The 16,043-nt window shown below is 33.5% G+C and overlaps 2 protein-coding genes across 2 annotated transcripts in view; one reads left to right on the forward strand and one right to left on the reverse strand.

The window, feature by feature from the left end:
* LOC128875687 (E3 ubiquitin-protein ligase AMFR-like) overlaps positions 1-12,903 on the forward strand; it is a 95,226-nt gene extending 82,323 nt beyond the window's left edge. The window contains exons 3-7 of the mRNA XM_054121501.1: positions 3,936-4,091; positions 4,235-4,557; positions 4,685-5,072; positions 6,379-6,626; positions 6,940-12,903. Of these exons, the coding sequence (XP_053977476.1) occupies positions 3,936-4,091; positions 4,235-4,557; positions 4,685-5,072; positions 6,379-6,626; positions 6,940-7,114 (1,290 nt within the window). The 3' untranslated portion in view covers positions 7,115-12,903. The remainder of the gene's footprint in view (positions 1-3,935; positions 4,092-4,234; positions 4,558-4,684; positions 5,073-6,378; positions 6,627-6,939) is intronic.
* Positions 12,904-14,497: 1,594 nt separating this feature from the next.
* LOC128875691 (dolichyl-diphosphooligosaccharide--protein glycosyltransferase subunit DAD1) lies at positions 14,498-15,928 on the reverse strand. Its single transcript, XM_054121505.1, has 2 exons — positions 15,568-15,928; positions 14,498-15,288 (listed from the first exon to the last, which is right to left on the reverse strand). The coding sequence occupies exons 1-2, from the start codon at positions 15,770-15,772 to the stop codon at positions 15,158-15,160; spliced, it is 336 nt and encodes a 111-aa protein (XP_053977480.1). The 5' UTR covers positions 15,773-15,928; the 3' UTR covers positions 14,498-15,157.
* Positions 15,929-16,043: the final 115 nt, after the last annotated feature.

The raw sequence follows: 16,043 nt of genomic DNA on the forward strand, positions 1-16,043 counted from the left end.
ACTTCTTATCGGCGGGCAGGTGGCCTCGTAAAATTCGATCATAGAGGAGCGTAGAAATTCCACCTTTCTCGATCGACCCCACCGTGCTAAGACGATCTCGAGACTCCCCCAGCCTCAGACTTAAGGGTGGGCAGGAGTCAGAACAGGAAACTCCGGGACAAGGGCAGAGAGGGCGATATAACTATTGCAGGAAAGACGAGGACAGGGCGATTAGGCTAGCATGATTTTTTTCAAAGATATTAAAGCAAAGAAGCAATATATTCTAATAATTCTGGTTTTAATATATTCGTTACACTTTGGCGGATGCGATTCTAAGGCCTGATTTTGCAATTTCGGCCTTAAAACTTTATAAACAATAAAAGTACGTTTTTTTTCTTTCTTATAGAAGAAATTTGTTTACATATACTTTTTCCAACATCAGCCCCTGGAGTCCCATTCGCCAAAGTGTAACGAATATATTAAAACCAGAATTATTAGAAAACATTGGTTCTTTACTTCAATATCCTTGAAAAAAATCATGCTAGCCTAATCGCCCTGTAATCGTCTCTCCTGCAATTTCTGTATCGCCCTCTCTGTCCTTGTCCCGGAGTTTCCTACTTTTTCCGCGACTGTTGCTGAAGTCAATTCGGAGTTCTGTTCTGAGTCCTGCGCACCCTTAAGAGCACCAGTCCGTGTCCCTAGGGTATCTGTAGATCATACTCTAATAGGGGTTACTTCTAAGGGCATAGTAAAGGAGATGCAGCATTGGTCCGTGACCGTGTCCGTGTCATCCACCCGCCACTCTTTAGTCCACTGTACAACTGTAGGCGTTTCCAATGTTAATGAAATATGTGAATAGAATATTACAATTGTAGCCATGGTTAAGGAATGAAGGAAAAGGATTCTGGACAAACAAAAGTTTATTGTGAGGAACATGGTTATACAGTGGATTAGGAACGGATAATTATATAAATGGAATTCAGAAAGAATGGAATTATGGAAAAGAGCATTATATAATTCTTCATTTTACAATTTTTTACAATTTCCAATCTTTGAAATGGGAGAATCAATTGGAGAATCATTCATCAATGGGAGAATGTACTTTTCCACTCGTAATTGGCGTCTAGGTATTATCGCCGAACTCTCCAAAAACGAACGGCCGTTCAGGAATAACCTCCCCCTAGTTCTAATTGGGATGTCCACGAGCAGCTCTGTTCTTTCCTACTCGACAGGCATCCAGGTATTATCGCCGAACTCTCTTGCCGGAGTCCCTAAGCCAAATTCCGAGAGCGGCCGATGGTCTTACCTCGTCCTCTCACCCGGAATGGCAAATAGGCCGAATGCCTCTACGAGCCACCTCTCTTAAGCTGCCAGGACCATTCAACAGAATCATATCGGACTTAGTGGAATATTTAGTACTTATTTTGTACTAATTTGTACCACCAACAATAATTTTGTACCTGTTGCCGTTTTCAAGAAAATTGTGGCGCTGCTGGTTTAACGTTAAGCTAGTGGCTGAAAATGTTAAACATTAATATAAATGAAAAAATCAAAGCGGATACATTTAGTACTGAATTTGTATTAATTTGTACCACCAAAAGAAATTTGGTACCTGTTACCGTTTTCAAAAAAATCGTAATATTAATATTAAGCTAGGAGCGCCACGATTTTTTCGTAAACGGTAACAGGTACAAAATTTCTTTTAGTGATACAAATTAGTACAAATTCAGTACTAAATGTATCTACTCTAATTTTTTCATTTTTATTAATTTTGACGTGTGGCCCTGCTAGCTTAATATTAAGCTAGTAGCGCCACGATTTTTTCGAAAACGGCACGACAAAATTATTGTTAGTGATACAAATTAGTACAAAATAAGTACTAAATATTCCACTAAATCCGATATGATTCTGCTGATTTGGTTCTGCCAGGTTAAGAGAGGTCTACGAGCCCTCAATTTATATCGCACAGTTGCTATCCGCGGCCGCGGTTGTCAACAGTCGCGTCGTTAAGCGAAAAGGTTCGCGATTTCGTGATCCGCGCCTCGCGTCTCGCACCGCGCGGCAGCCTTTCTCCGATGTTCTATGTAGAAGCTATTGAAGCTTTGTATGCTCGCTTTTCTTATTTCTTGAATTTTCGTATGCTACACAATTAATAATTGATTTATATTGTTGCGATGGTATGAAGATGCCGCACAATATCCCGAAGTTGCAACGTGGCGACAATGCGAAGATGTTGCGATGATTTGAAGCGGCTCCTTTGAACGAGCGGAAATAAGTTCCCGTTCCGGTTGTCAAGAACCGGCAGATATTTGAAATAGCAGAATGGTGACAAACCTAATACTGAGCAAACGTGTATTTCTTGTACCAAAGTTAATTGAGTTATTGTAAATAAACGTCAAGAGTTGCTGTTTGTTTAATAAATCCTGACTGTTATAATGGATTCTACGCGGTGTTCAACTCTTCGGCGCAACAGTATTAATAAAATTAATGGATATTAATATATTTAGCGAATTAAAAGTATACCATTTTCAGCCAATTCATTTCAAAATTTGTTCTACTGCTATAATTTATACAAGATGCTTCGTTTATCTTGAACAGTTCTCCGTTACTTTCGACAGTAATAATAAAAAAACTAGTCTGGAAGTTGTTTCGCTCTCAAAGTCAAATATTTGGTTAACGATGTTTCTTCCATGTGTTATTTTTGTCAAGTTTCCTAGATCATACCTATTGCCTTTTGTAATAACGATGCTTTTATTATCGTATTGTAATAGCTGGATACAAAATGAAATTAATTATATTGTACATTTAAAATTATAAATTTCAAGCGTGATTATTTTCAAGTTGATATGCTTCTTGGATATCAAGAATATTGATTATTAAATAGAATTCATTAAATATATCTTTTGTTTTTCCAAAACTATTTACTATTTCTGTAATCTAAAGTACAAATTCACTATGCTCAACAAAAAATTCGTCTGATATGAGAAACAAATGGAAAAGAAAAGTACATCTGTGCTAACTGATTCATTTTCGTTGGAAGTAGACGTCCTTTGTATAAAAACAAAATATCTCGCGAGTCCGTTATGTAATAAATTCGTGTGAATCCCGTTAGTATAATCAAATAGAGGTAACTGGGTTATACCTCTTCGAGCTATGTGACGTACTGTATACAGGGTGTCCCAAAAATGTTGTAACACCTTGAAAGGGTTGGTTCGGGAGGTGATTCGAAACAACTTTTTCCTTAGCGAAAATGTTGTCCGAGGCTTCGTTGAGGAGATATTAACGGAAAACGTCGACCAATCAGAGCGCGCGGATATCGGTGGACCGGCCGCGGTAGCGAAGGCTACGAGCTAAGCGGCCGCGCTTGTACGCGAACAAGTGACTCAACATGCATCGAAGGTCAGTGTTTTCCTCAACGAGCCTCGGACAACATTTTCGCTAAGGTAAAAGTTGTTTCAAATCACCTCCCCAACCACTCCTTTCAATGTGTTACAACATTTTTGGGACACCCTGTATATATATACAGGATCTTATTCTATAAATCAAGAATATTTATATATATCATTCTTCCAACTCGACAACTAGTCATATACAATGGCATGCGCAGAATATAATTCTGGGAAGGATTAGCATAATGGAATTTTTTAAAAAGGTTACAAACAACTTGAACTCTTCTTGTTTTCACAAGTTCGTTTAGCATTTTCTCTGAAGGAATTTAAATACTTTTATGAATATGTAATTGAACCACTAAAATTGAGAATAGTCTAAATCAGTTTTATCTGAACTTCAAAAATTAATGTCTTATATTTAAACTATTCTGTATAAGAAATACACAAGTAAGATACATTTAAGTAGATAATATTTTTACTATTTTTGAATTGTGCAAAAAGAATTGTGTAGCACTAATACTTATTATAATATATTATATTTGTACTGACTCTATTATTATTTTTTAGTTATCGTTTTCACCAACAACACCAGGTTGGAGTCATGCAAGACTTCTTGGACTTCTTGGTGCAATTTTGGCATTATCCTCTTTCATGCTGCTACTTTGCACAGCTGCAGCCTTTTTCTTCGTTTCATTCAACACATTTGTCTTTACTGCAGCTGAGGTAATATCAATTTTGTTTGTTCATTTATTCCCTAATACATGTATAAATTTTTTGTTTGTAAGAATAAAAACCTATATGTATATAATTAAACTAAAAAGTATAATAGAAAGGAGCAATGATCATTCTAATTTTTTTGTTAACAGTGCATTCTGTTAGGTGTCAGAACAATTCATGTGATGGTGCGTTACATTATTCACCTATATGACACACGGGGAGCTGGAACACCCTCACAGCGTTCCTGGGACAAGAGAGGTCCTTTAACTTATTATACAGATCTATCGGCAGAGCTAATAGTGTTAGCTGTGGATTTCCTCCATCATATCCACATGCTACTTTGGAGTAACATCTTGTTGAGCATGGCCTCCCTTGTAATCTGTATGCAGCTTAGGTACCTCTTCTACGAAATACAGCGCAAAATTACAAAACACAGAAACTATCTTGCTGTATTGAATCATATGGAACAGAAGTAAGCATACCTTTTCATTATTTTTGTATTACACAAAGTTATAAATGAATGATTAAACTCGCATTTCTTTGATTTATTTCAATAATGATAAACAATTTTAAACAATCCGTTTCGATATTTCTTTTAGTTATCCAATGGCAACACAGGAAGAACTAGCAGAAAATTCAGACAATTGTGCTATTTGTTGGGAGAAAATGGAAACTGCACGAAAGCTACCTTGTGCTCATCTCTTTCATAATTCTTGTTTGCAATCTTGGTTAGAGCAGGACACATCTTGCCCAACCTGTAGACTTGCTTTAAGTATGCAACCTAATCACCGTGAAAACACGCAAGAATTACCAGCTGAGCCACAAACACCGGCAAGACGGAACGAAAATCATTTCTTTCATTTCGATGGCTCAAGATATGTTTCCTGGTTACCAAGCTTCTCTGTCGAAGTCTCTCATAATAGATTGCGTGGAAATATTTCTACTATTGCGCATAACAACTCCCAAATGGATGCTATGATACGACAGGTACGTTGTTTCATTTTAAATTTATTTAAATATTGAGGTTTATTAAAAAAATGATTTAGTATGGAAAAAATACAGCATTTTTTTTTCACTCTATCACAGTAGTAGTCGTTAAACTTTGTTCTCTTTGTTTCTGAACATATACTAGAAATACATAACAAGAAATTCATAAAGTACACTACTACCAACAATTAGCAGGACACTTTTTCAAACCATCGTAACTATGGGAGTTTTCAACCGATTGAAATGAAACTGCGTGAGGAGTACTTTTGAAGTGTCCCCTAGGCGTGTGTAAAGTTGCATTGGCGAGGGTTGACGCGAAGGGGTTAATTCACCCTCCCTAAAGGGGGGGTTTTTCCCTCCCTAGAAAAACGCCTCTTTGAAACAGGCCAGGGATGACGGAAGGAGTTGAAAAATTTGAAAAAACCTTTGGGGCGACCCTCCTTGATGCCCTCTACAAAATTCACCTCTTGAAATCCCTCTCGGACAAACCCACCCCCCACAACCTCCCACCCCCTCTAAAATCCACAATTTTTGGACGACGGTCTCGATTTTGGGCTCAATGCATTCTCTGGACCCCCCTGATCGAGAAAATGGTATCACCCCATAGGGACCCTGTGGAGGGTGGAACAGCTCGCAAATTTTCAACCCCCTTCATAAGGGAGCACTTCCACACATCGGAGGACGATGAAATTCGCCATGTTTGTTCTTGATACATTAAGGATGAATGCCGAAAATGTCCCATTTCGAAAACTGCCCCCAGAGCTGAAGGGAGGGGGGCAGAGGTAGGGGTGATCCACGCCAAAGTGTAAGAGTTGGAACGATGTTTTGTTGCGTGGAACACATGTGGTACGGTCTAAGGTACGGTCCAAGGACTCAAATCTGCTCCGATTTGACAATGAAAGCGTGATTCAAAAAATCTGATTTTTGGGGGTTCTGTTAATAAAGCATTCGCGCGTCAGAATCCGCGAACAGCGTTGACGTGGGGTTACTCGTTCACCCTGCAGATGAGTCTAAAGTTGGAAGCGAGTTTTTAAAAAAATCGACATTTTCGTATTTTATTGCCATTCACGCGAAAAAAGACATCAAAACTGTATCGCCCCAATGCCTTGGACACTTCAAAAGTGCTCCTCACGCAGTTTCATTTCAATGGGTTGAAAACTCCCATAGTTACGACGGTTTGAAAAAGTGTCCCGCTAATTGTTGGTAGTAGTGTATTATTAATCAAGTAAAAAAGATTTCTGGCTAATTTTGGTAACTGAACTAAGTTAATTTTGTTATACCTTGTATCTATTTGTTACTGAACCAGGTGCAGCAATTATTTCCGCATTTTCCGCGCAACCTAATTGTAGAAGACCTCAGGATGACAAGATCAGTTGAATGGACCGTTGAGAACATTCTTGATGGAGTATTGATACCACCTCATCATTTAATTGAAGAATCGCATTTGGAATCCGTCCCGCAGATCCATACGAATCCTGAGATTAGTGTTTCCTTGAATACCCCTTCAATGCCGTCATCCTCCGATCCAAGGTTTGACATTCCTATTGCTGACAGGTAATTTTATTTCTTTACTATCTATTTCTACTAAATTTACTTTACCAAATATGCGAAAGTATTTCTAATAAAAAATTAAAACAGTGTATTTTGCACCAACGCGCGACTTAACTTACTTAGATCAACATGTTTAATATTACAAGTTCAACAGAACTCGCATTTTTTTATAAATTTACGTCCGCGTAAGTTCATCTTGTATAATCCTTAATAAAATATGTTAGACTTACGATGCCCTTTCAGAGGGGACACACAAGTGCAAAGGATTAACACTGAAATAGAACTACATACAAATTTTCATAACAAATTATTGCAGCGGCGAAGAGCCTTCCAACCTAGGAGGACGATTTTCTAAATCTTCAACCGAAAGAGAGCTCATCCTTCAACGTCGCAAAGAGCACATGATACTCGGTGCTAGGAGGAGATACTTCGAGAAACGTCGAAAAAAGCATGAAACTGAACAACAACGTGTCTCTAACGCCACTTCTTAAAATAGGAAAAACAGAGAAATACATGTTGATACAAAGTTTGATTTTTCGTGCTTCGTAGCAGCTATCTTTTTCGAAGTGTGTATACGACTGATTTTCTTTGGTAACGCGTCCATTGGCGTCTACTTATTTTTGTTCACCTTACAAGTCTTGCTTACTCTTAGTTTTGAGAAAACCACATTTCCTTATTCAGTGTGTTTGTTCCTAAAATTTTTTTAACAATTTTAATTATTATTACACTTAAGAAAAATAATATTTAGAGGCACAGATTTTTATTTGTTTCTTTCCTTAGTTTCCATAGACATTTTTGTTTCGCATTGTCATAAATATTTGTCGTTTTAAGTTTAATTTCACCACATCTAAAAATGCATTCATTTGGAAGTTGTATGCTTTTTTTCTTGAGAAAAATACTTTCCTTAAGAATACACGTTTTTTAAATCTTAAGTAAAATTAACTTAAAGTATTAACTGTTTAATTCTTTAGCTTTAGTAAGGAAAATTTAACTTAAAAGTATTACTCGCTTAATTATTTTTTTATTCTGTATTTATTCATGTAATTGTTAAGTGCTATAACGATTTCGAAACTTTTAATTTTTTTCCAATAAATTTTCCCAGGATTCTTTATATTGTATTTTTTTTTTAATACGTCCTTGGGAAATTTAATTTCGTATTATAAGAAAATAACCTTTCGCTAAAATTATTATTTTTTAGATTCTAAGAAAAGTTACTTAGAATTTTTGATTACATTTTCTTAAGAGAAATATTTTTCTTGGGAATCATAATGTAATTCCAGTTTTAGGTTATTTTCTTTAGAATCTTCATTTTCTGTTCGTAAGAAAATGAATTTTCTTAAAAATAGAGAAAAGTGATTTTAACGTATACTATCGATTGGTTGTGAATTATATACTCATCGGTGGATTAGAGGACTGATAAAGATAAGAATGTACTGTCGAAGGTAATATTTCTTTTTTTTTCATATTCTATTTCATATAAGTAAGAAATAAAAACATATAGCGTTTTTACTAGTGAATGATTACTATAATTTTGTTATTAATTTTATTATAATATTTTATGTTTGATTTTAGAGATAATACAAGTAATCGTAAGTAAATATTTACATTGTTCGAGAAAATTATATTTAAAACACATATGTTTGCAAATAAAATATTGTTTATTAGGGTATAAAAAATAAAAATTTGTGTTTTCTTTTTGCAATAGAATTACATTTTTTTATCAATTCTACGAGCATATTTTCCTAGCAGCATTTTATTTTCTTTGGAAAACACTATTTTAAATTGTATCTGAATGTTATCGAAATACAAATTCAAGAAACATTTCACATATAAAAAAACACTCTGAGTAGAATATGTGAAATCAATAATTTCTTTGGCGAAGTATTTTTATTTAAATTCCCATTAATATATTCTATTATAAATATATACAATGAAAAGAACCTTGTACTGCTCACAACGAATAAAGATTATAAGAATGAATTGTTCGAGTGCCATGAAAATAATGTAAATTATGAAAATATTCGAATGATATGTTACAACAATTTGTATATGTTGTATTTTGCTGAAAATCATTCTGTTTTTTAAGCGCTCATTCGGCAACAAATCATGCGTCATTTAAAAATTACACGGACATTTTATTCTCAAATTTGAATATTAGGTAGTTTGAAATTTCTCCTAAAGCTTACGGTATGAAAATGAAGAGTACGCATCTTTTAATCAGTTTTAACATATTTTAAACAAAAATTTAAAACATACACAGGGTGTGGCTGAACGGGTGGTACAGCCCAATAGAGGGTGATACTACATGTAAAAATAAGTTGAAAAAAAGGAATAACATTTTTTCGTTTGACGCTTCGTTTTCGAGAAAAACGAGTTTGACAATTCTATCCAGTACGCGTGCACTGGACCGTCTCCCCAAGTCATTGTTCGCTACAAGTTTCCTTACGTTTTTTCTTCCACCATACGACTTTCCTCTACTTTTAGTCTGTTTCGATCAGTCAAGCTGAGACAATGTCTACTTATAGCAACCGTGAATACGTCGAAATGATAAAAGCATTAGGAGCTTGTCCGAAATGTAACAGCAGCAGCTGAATATTATAGGCAACAATTTTTAAATCTCAGAAACAAATGAGAATTCTCTTCAATTGAAGAAAAAAATAATAAATGATTTTAATTATATAAAGTATCCAAGTTCATTAGCGTCAGTTCATGACTCACTAATAAGGCGAGCAATGATATGTACGCGACAACAAGGACAGAACTTTGAACATTTTATTCAATAATGTTGTTCAATAATGTTATGTAACGTTAGAAACGTTAATAAAATTAATAAATGTATTGTCCATAAATAACCATTTCTTATTTATAGTACATATCTAAACCTAGAGGCGGTATAGTACACGCGTACTGGATAGAATTTTCAAACTTGACTTTCTCGAAAAGGAAGCGTCAAACGAAAAAATGTTACCTCTTTTTTTAGACTTATTTTTACATGTAGTGTCACTCCCTGCTCGGTTGCACCACCCGTTCGCCAACGCTCTGTATACAGAGTGTCTACGTATAAGTTCGGACATAGGCAGGGTGTCAATTCTACAAGAAATTTCCAACAAAAAATTACTCTTACACATTTTCTTTGTGTCGACTTATTTTCGAGTATTTTCACTTTTAATTTTTTTTCCTGTGTTTTCGACTTGACACTCTTTAAACGACCATAACTCCACCAAATTACTGCGCAAACTTAAAACTAGGTATACCATTCGAAAGAGCGTTCAATTTCCCACCTCTCTGATGCAAAACGAAAATTTATTACATAGATTTAACAAGTGAAAAATTAGGTAAATCTTTACATTGTGACAATTTCAAAAAATTTGACTTTTTCTCTATCTATTTTTCGGTTTCAATACATAGTTGTTTGGCGGGCACTCCTCGGGAAAAACTTCCTCGAAGTCCCAGGTTTTGAATGGTATTGTCAAAAAAAATGATACGGTGGTATTTTAGGGAGAAAATGACGTTTGAATGCAGAAAAGCGTACGTTTTTAGGTGAAAATCGACATTTTTCACCAAAAATCGACTTTTCACTTAAAAATTAGCTTAACATCGGGTTTGATGTATTTTTTGGTGACACATGCGAGCCTCCCCAATTAGGGAAAAAACTGGTTTTTTGACACCTCAAGTATGAGTGCGAAGTGAATAATAACCCAGATAGCACCGAACGTCCCATGGACGTCCATTTTATGTCCAGTTTACGTCCAAACGTCCGACGTCCTTAGGACGTCCATGGGACGTAAATTTTGTACGTCTCAGGGACGTCCGGCCGGAACGTCCTGCGAACGTCCATGGGACCTAAATTTTGTACGTCCCAGGGATGTCCGTTTTGAACTTTCTAGATTTAGGGAAAAATACTTTTTTTTAAACAAAATAAATATTATTTATTAACATTCTTTATAATATAATATTTATTCAATATGTAGAACAGAATATTTTTTTCCGAATATAAAATACACTATTTACAATTGCAAATTAATATTAATTAATTAATTCATTAATTGCTTAATATTATTATACCAGATAGCACTGGACGTCCCATGGACGTACAGAGAACGTACAGAAAACGTTCTGGAAATGTCCAGCACCGGACGTCCCCTGGACGTACAGAAAACGTTCTGGGAATGTCCAGCACCGGCCGTCTCATGGACGTACAGAAAACGTTCTGGGAATGTCCAGCACCGGACGTTCCATGGACGTACATAAGACGTTCCTGTTCCTGTGCTATCTGGGTATACAATCATTATTTAATATTCGCAACAGAATATTTTTTTCCGTAGATAAAACAGATATTTATCTAATATTCGCAACAGAAAATTTTTTTCCTTAGATAAAACAGATATTTATCTAATATTCGCAATAAAATATATGTTTGTACATGTAAAACAAAATGTTTATTCAATATTAGGAATACAATATTTTTTGTACATATGAGATGTGATATGTATGTAATATTTGGAACTATTCAGAATTACCTAGTATATTAATTCTTCTAACTTTTCAAAAAAAAGTTCGTCATTTAGACCAATTTCAAAAGAAGGAATTGTGTTTTAAAAAGTGTCCGAATATTAATGCGATCAGTATATAAGCCTAAAATATGAGTCGGTTTAGCAAAGTCGTTTATGGGTAAGTGAGGAAGCAGGTTGCGTTGTAGTTCGAAAGTCCGTGAGTTCGAATCCCGCCGGAGGTTAAATAAAAATTGGAAGATTTGTTGTTCGTCGTTTTCATGGAATCCAGTTACAAGAAATAAATACAGTTAACTAAAAATCCACCAACAAATAAAAGAAGATATATAAAATTTAAATTTAATTTTTTTTATACCTCAATTTTACAGAGAACGTTCTGGGAATGTCCACATCGGACGTCCCAGGGACGTCCCGAACGTCCAGTACCGGACGTCTTATGGACGGTACATAAGACGTACCTGTGCTATCTGGGAATTGTTTTTAAACATGTATCCATAGAATTTTCATTTTTAGAGACTGTTTAATAAAAATGTACCTCGGTATACCGATAAATGATACGGAGATTGGAACACGATCGATTTCACAAAGCAAAAAATCGATTTTTTCGCCGCAGGAGAGCCGATAAAAGAGTCTAAATTTGAAAACATAGTTTATTGGAACAAGAGAAAGGGAACCGTATGGTCCGCTAAATTCCAATAATAATACTTTATTTATTAAATTAAAAGTTAAGGTAAAAAAATTCAGAATAGATACAAATTTTTATTGATTTAAGCTTTCAAAATGCCCGCCTCCTAAATCAAAACTTGAATCAATAAAAATTTGTATCAATTCCGAACTTTTTTTATCTTAATTTTTAATGTAATAAATGAAGTATTATTATTAGAATTTAGCGGACCTTACGGTTCCTGGGAAGGCTCGCATGTGTCACCAAAAAATACATCAAACCCGATGTTAAGCTAATTTTTAAGTGAAAAGTCGATTTTTGGTGAAAAATGTCGATTTTCACCTAAAAACGTACGCTTTTCTGCATTCAAACGTCATTTTCTCCCTAAAATACCACCGTATCATTTTTTTTGACAATACCATTCAAAACCTGAGACTTCGAGGAAGTTTTTCCCGAGGAGTGCCCGCCAAACAACTATGTATTGAAACCGAAAAATAGATAGAGAAAAAGTCAAATTTTTTGAAATTGTCACAATGTAAAGATTTACCTAATTTTTCACTTGTTAAATCTATGTAATAAATTTTCGTTTTGCATCAGAGAGGTGGGAAATTGAACACTCTTTCGAATGGTATACCTAGTTTTAAGTTTGCGCAGTAATTTGGTGGAGTTATGGCCGTTTAAAGAGTGTCAAGTCGAAAACACAGGAAAAAAAATTAAAAGTGAAAATACTCGAAAATAAGTCGACACAAAGAAAATGTGTAAGAGTAATTTTTTGTTGGAAATTTCTTGTAGAATTGACACCCTGCCTATGTCCGAACTTATACGTAGACACTCTGTATATATAAATTTACGGCTACCACAGTAAACACCAAAGTATGTATTATTACGCTTTTTAAAACGATTATTTTTGAGAATATGCGCTGTACACACATTAAAATTTATTGTCATATTTTCATGTTTCTTCGCATATAAATTACATAATACGTTCGCTGCCATGCGAGTTTTCTATGTTTTTTCGTTCATGCTGGATACCGTAGAGGCGTTCTAGTTATCATCAACATTTGTTCAAATTACAGTGTGGAAAATAAAAACATTTAATACTTGATTTGTGTAATTATTATTATTTTATTGTATACCTAATGATATTAATGTTATTCGAAAATTGACAAATATTAGAGTTTAGGTATTGTAAGCATTTTAACACGTTTGAGACCGATGACTCAACCGATGAGCCAATTGTGATCTCAAAATAGAATTCCAAAAATTGTTTGCACTTGTTGGAGATAATCTTATCATAATATGTTGGTCTCGAATGTTTTAAAAAAGCCATGTAAGTTCGAGTGTCGGTCACCGGTGACTGACGCGGCAGCGAACGTGTTAATATAAAAATACTATGTGTCGGTTTCCAAAAGAGATGTACAGGGTACAGTAGTTTTTATATTGCAATATAAAATTGTAATATATCCTTTTTCATTGAATATTGTTATTAAGTTTTAATGACGCTAATATTAAAAAAAAAAGTAGTAGTAAAACCATTATTGTAATATCATTTCATTTTAAAAACTTCCCACAACTGTGTTTACAAAGATGTATTCAATAACAAGTATTAATGTTATGTAATTGTCTCAATTTTTGTAATAACACTTTTTACACATAATAGAAATGTTTAAAGAGTTAATTGAACAGAATACTTCAACATCAGTGTTCAGTACATGTATAATAAAGAAAGGACCGAGAAGTAAACACTTTGTAGAGAGTATAAGACTACATTTATTAAAGTCATAATGAAAAGAAATTGAAAAAAAAATTAATGTATTTATGTTGCATATCAACAAAGGTGTAAAAGAAATATGCAATACTGCTATAGTGGCATTTTGTCTCCGAGATAAGTATTATGTGTATTCATATGTGAAACATACAGCATTCGTTTTAACGAGATTTTATATTTTCAAAAATAATAATGTATAATTCCTTTTAGACAGCTTCCTTCTGTGTATCGAGACATATTGACTTGTATATAAAACTTAGTGCGCAATTTTATAATATTTGTAACATTATATTTTTTTCTTCTTATTTAATTTTGTAATTCATATACATTCGGCAGTAATTTCAATCTATCTTTATGGAGGAAGTTTTACTAACATGAGATATTTTTAACATCAGCGCATCTAAGCAATTATTTATAAAAGTGGATGATCAGAAACTTCTAATTTTATTTGAAAAACTTATGCCTGAATCGTGGTTTTCTCTGTCGATTCCTAATTTACAGGTAAAGAACACTTGTCTAAAGTTGACTTCCTATTTCACTATTGAAAACACAAAAACCATTTTGTATGAAGGTAATTTTGATCTTGTTTAATGATCTTTCATCTTAATTCCTTGTGCATCTAAAATATGATAGATTCATGAATACACTATATGTTGTGTAAATAAATGTAACAGAAATGTAATGCAGAACTCCAATGTTCCTTTATAGGTTTAGTATAAAATACAATTAAATATAAATTATAAGTGCAATATTAGTCATGACTAAAATCCCATTACTTATTTATTTGTATTCTACTGACAATTTTTCCTAAATTATTCATACAACTCTTAGAAACGAGCTTATAAACAAGCAAAAAAATGCTTATTTATTCAAGTTTAGTTAATTTATGGATGACAAGTATACTAATAATGGTAAAAAGGAAAATTCAAAATTACGTTCAGAATAACATAGAATTCATTTATTAAATCAATGCATAAAAATTAGATGGTAGAGATTAAATTTATATATACATAAACAATTCTATAATAGGCTTTAATGTATATGTGTAAATAAAATTTAATCCATGATAAGTGTGTTCAATTACATAACTATTAATAAATACAGAGTTTCTTCCCAAATAATCAAAATATTTCTACATCTTCATAGTTTATCCAGATATAAGCCATGTATTTTGAGTAAAATATTCTGATATTTTGTCTGCATATTTTCTATCTACATTATACTGATATTACATTGATATCAAGACATAGCTTATCAGAAAACCATAATTAGTACCAAGTATCTTGAATATTAATCTATAATGTAGTTCACATACACTAATGCAAACTTCTCAAATTTATAAATAATTAATAAAGTTAAAATATATTCTTTTATTTCAATTGTCATTCTTATTAAAATTATTAAAAATAACCATTAGTCCAATATTCATTTCCAAACTTTTGTAAAACTTATTAAATATAAATTCGAATAAGTTACTTCCTTATGAAATTTATTTTTAAATATACAGATATTTTTAAAACAATGTACTCATTACCAATAACAGGTTTGAAGATTTTATTAGAAAATTTTACAAATCCTTTCTTCTTTGTCCTTAACCAATGAAATTCATTACAACAATATGAAGAATAACATGTGCAAAAATGAAGTCTGCAAATCCTCTCTCAGGACTTATTCCATGAAACTGACTTTTGTTTTGTGGATTTACTTGTAGCCGTAAGCAAACTGAAACAAAAGGATGAATCAATGTTTTAATAAATATGTAACAATGAGCGTTAATTTACATGAAAACATCCTATAAAAGTATCTACTTCTTGAAAAAAAAGAAATGACTTAGTGAAAAAGGGATATTTCTTTCAATGAAAAGATAATGTCATATAAATGATTTTTGATAAATATTGACAGAACTTTTAGGTAAAATAATATTGAAGAACTAAAACATTTTAAACTGAAATTTATAAAAATCTATACAAATTGGAAATAAAATGATTATTAGCAAAATACCTCCAAGAACGAAACAGGAGACACAAGAAATAAATCCGCTCAGAAAGCTGTTGAAAGGGAACGTTCCCACGAGACAACAATAAACGAATTGTATGACACCCGTTAGAAACACATAAAGCAAATAGGCATCTATTATTTTAAGCTTTTTTGGCGTAGTTTTCGTGTACTCTTGCCAAAATTTTCCAATAACTGTTAACGCAGTCATTTTCCTGATTATTGTGACGTTCCGTTTCAGGTTAGTTCGAACTTAGACGCGTGGCACCAACACACCGTTACACTCGTAACCACGTAAAACGTAACTACACGTAACTACGAAATGCTATCGATAATTGAATGAATCGACACGTAGTAACAACTAGAGATGGCGTGAACTGCTACTTTTGAATCACTCGTGATTCAATCACGTTCGTTCTCAATCACGATGATTTTTCACAGTGATTCGTGATTCTTCGTGATCACTTCTGATTGGTAGAGAA

This window comes from Hylaeus volcanicus, chromosome 4 (assembly GCF_026283585.1).
Source record: "Hylaeus volcanicus isolate JK05 chromosome 4, UHH_iyHylVolc1.0_haploid, whole genome shotgun sequence".
Lineage (NCBI taxonomy): Eukaryota > Metazoa > Arthropoda > Insecta > Hymenoptera > Colletidae > Hylaeus > Hylaeus volcanicus.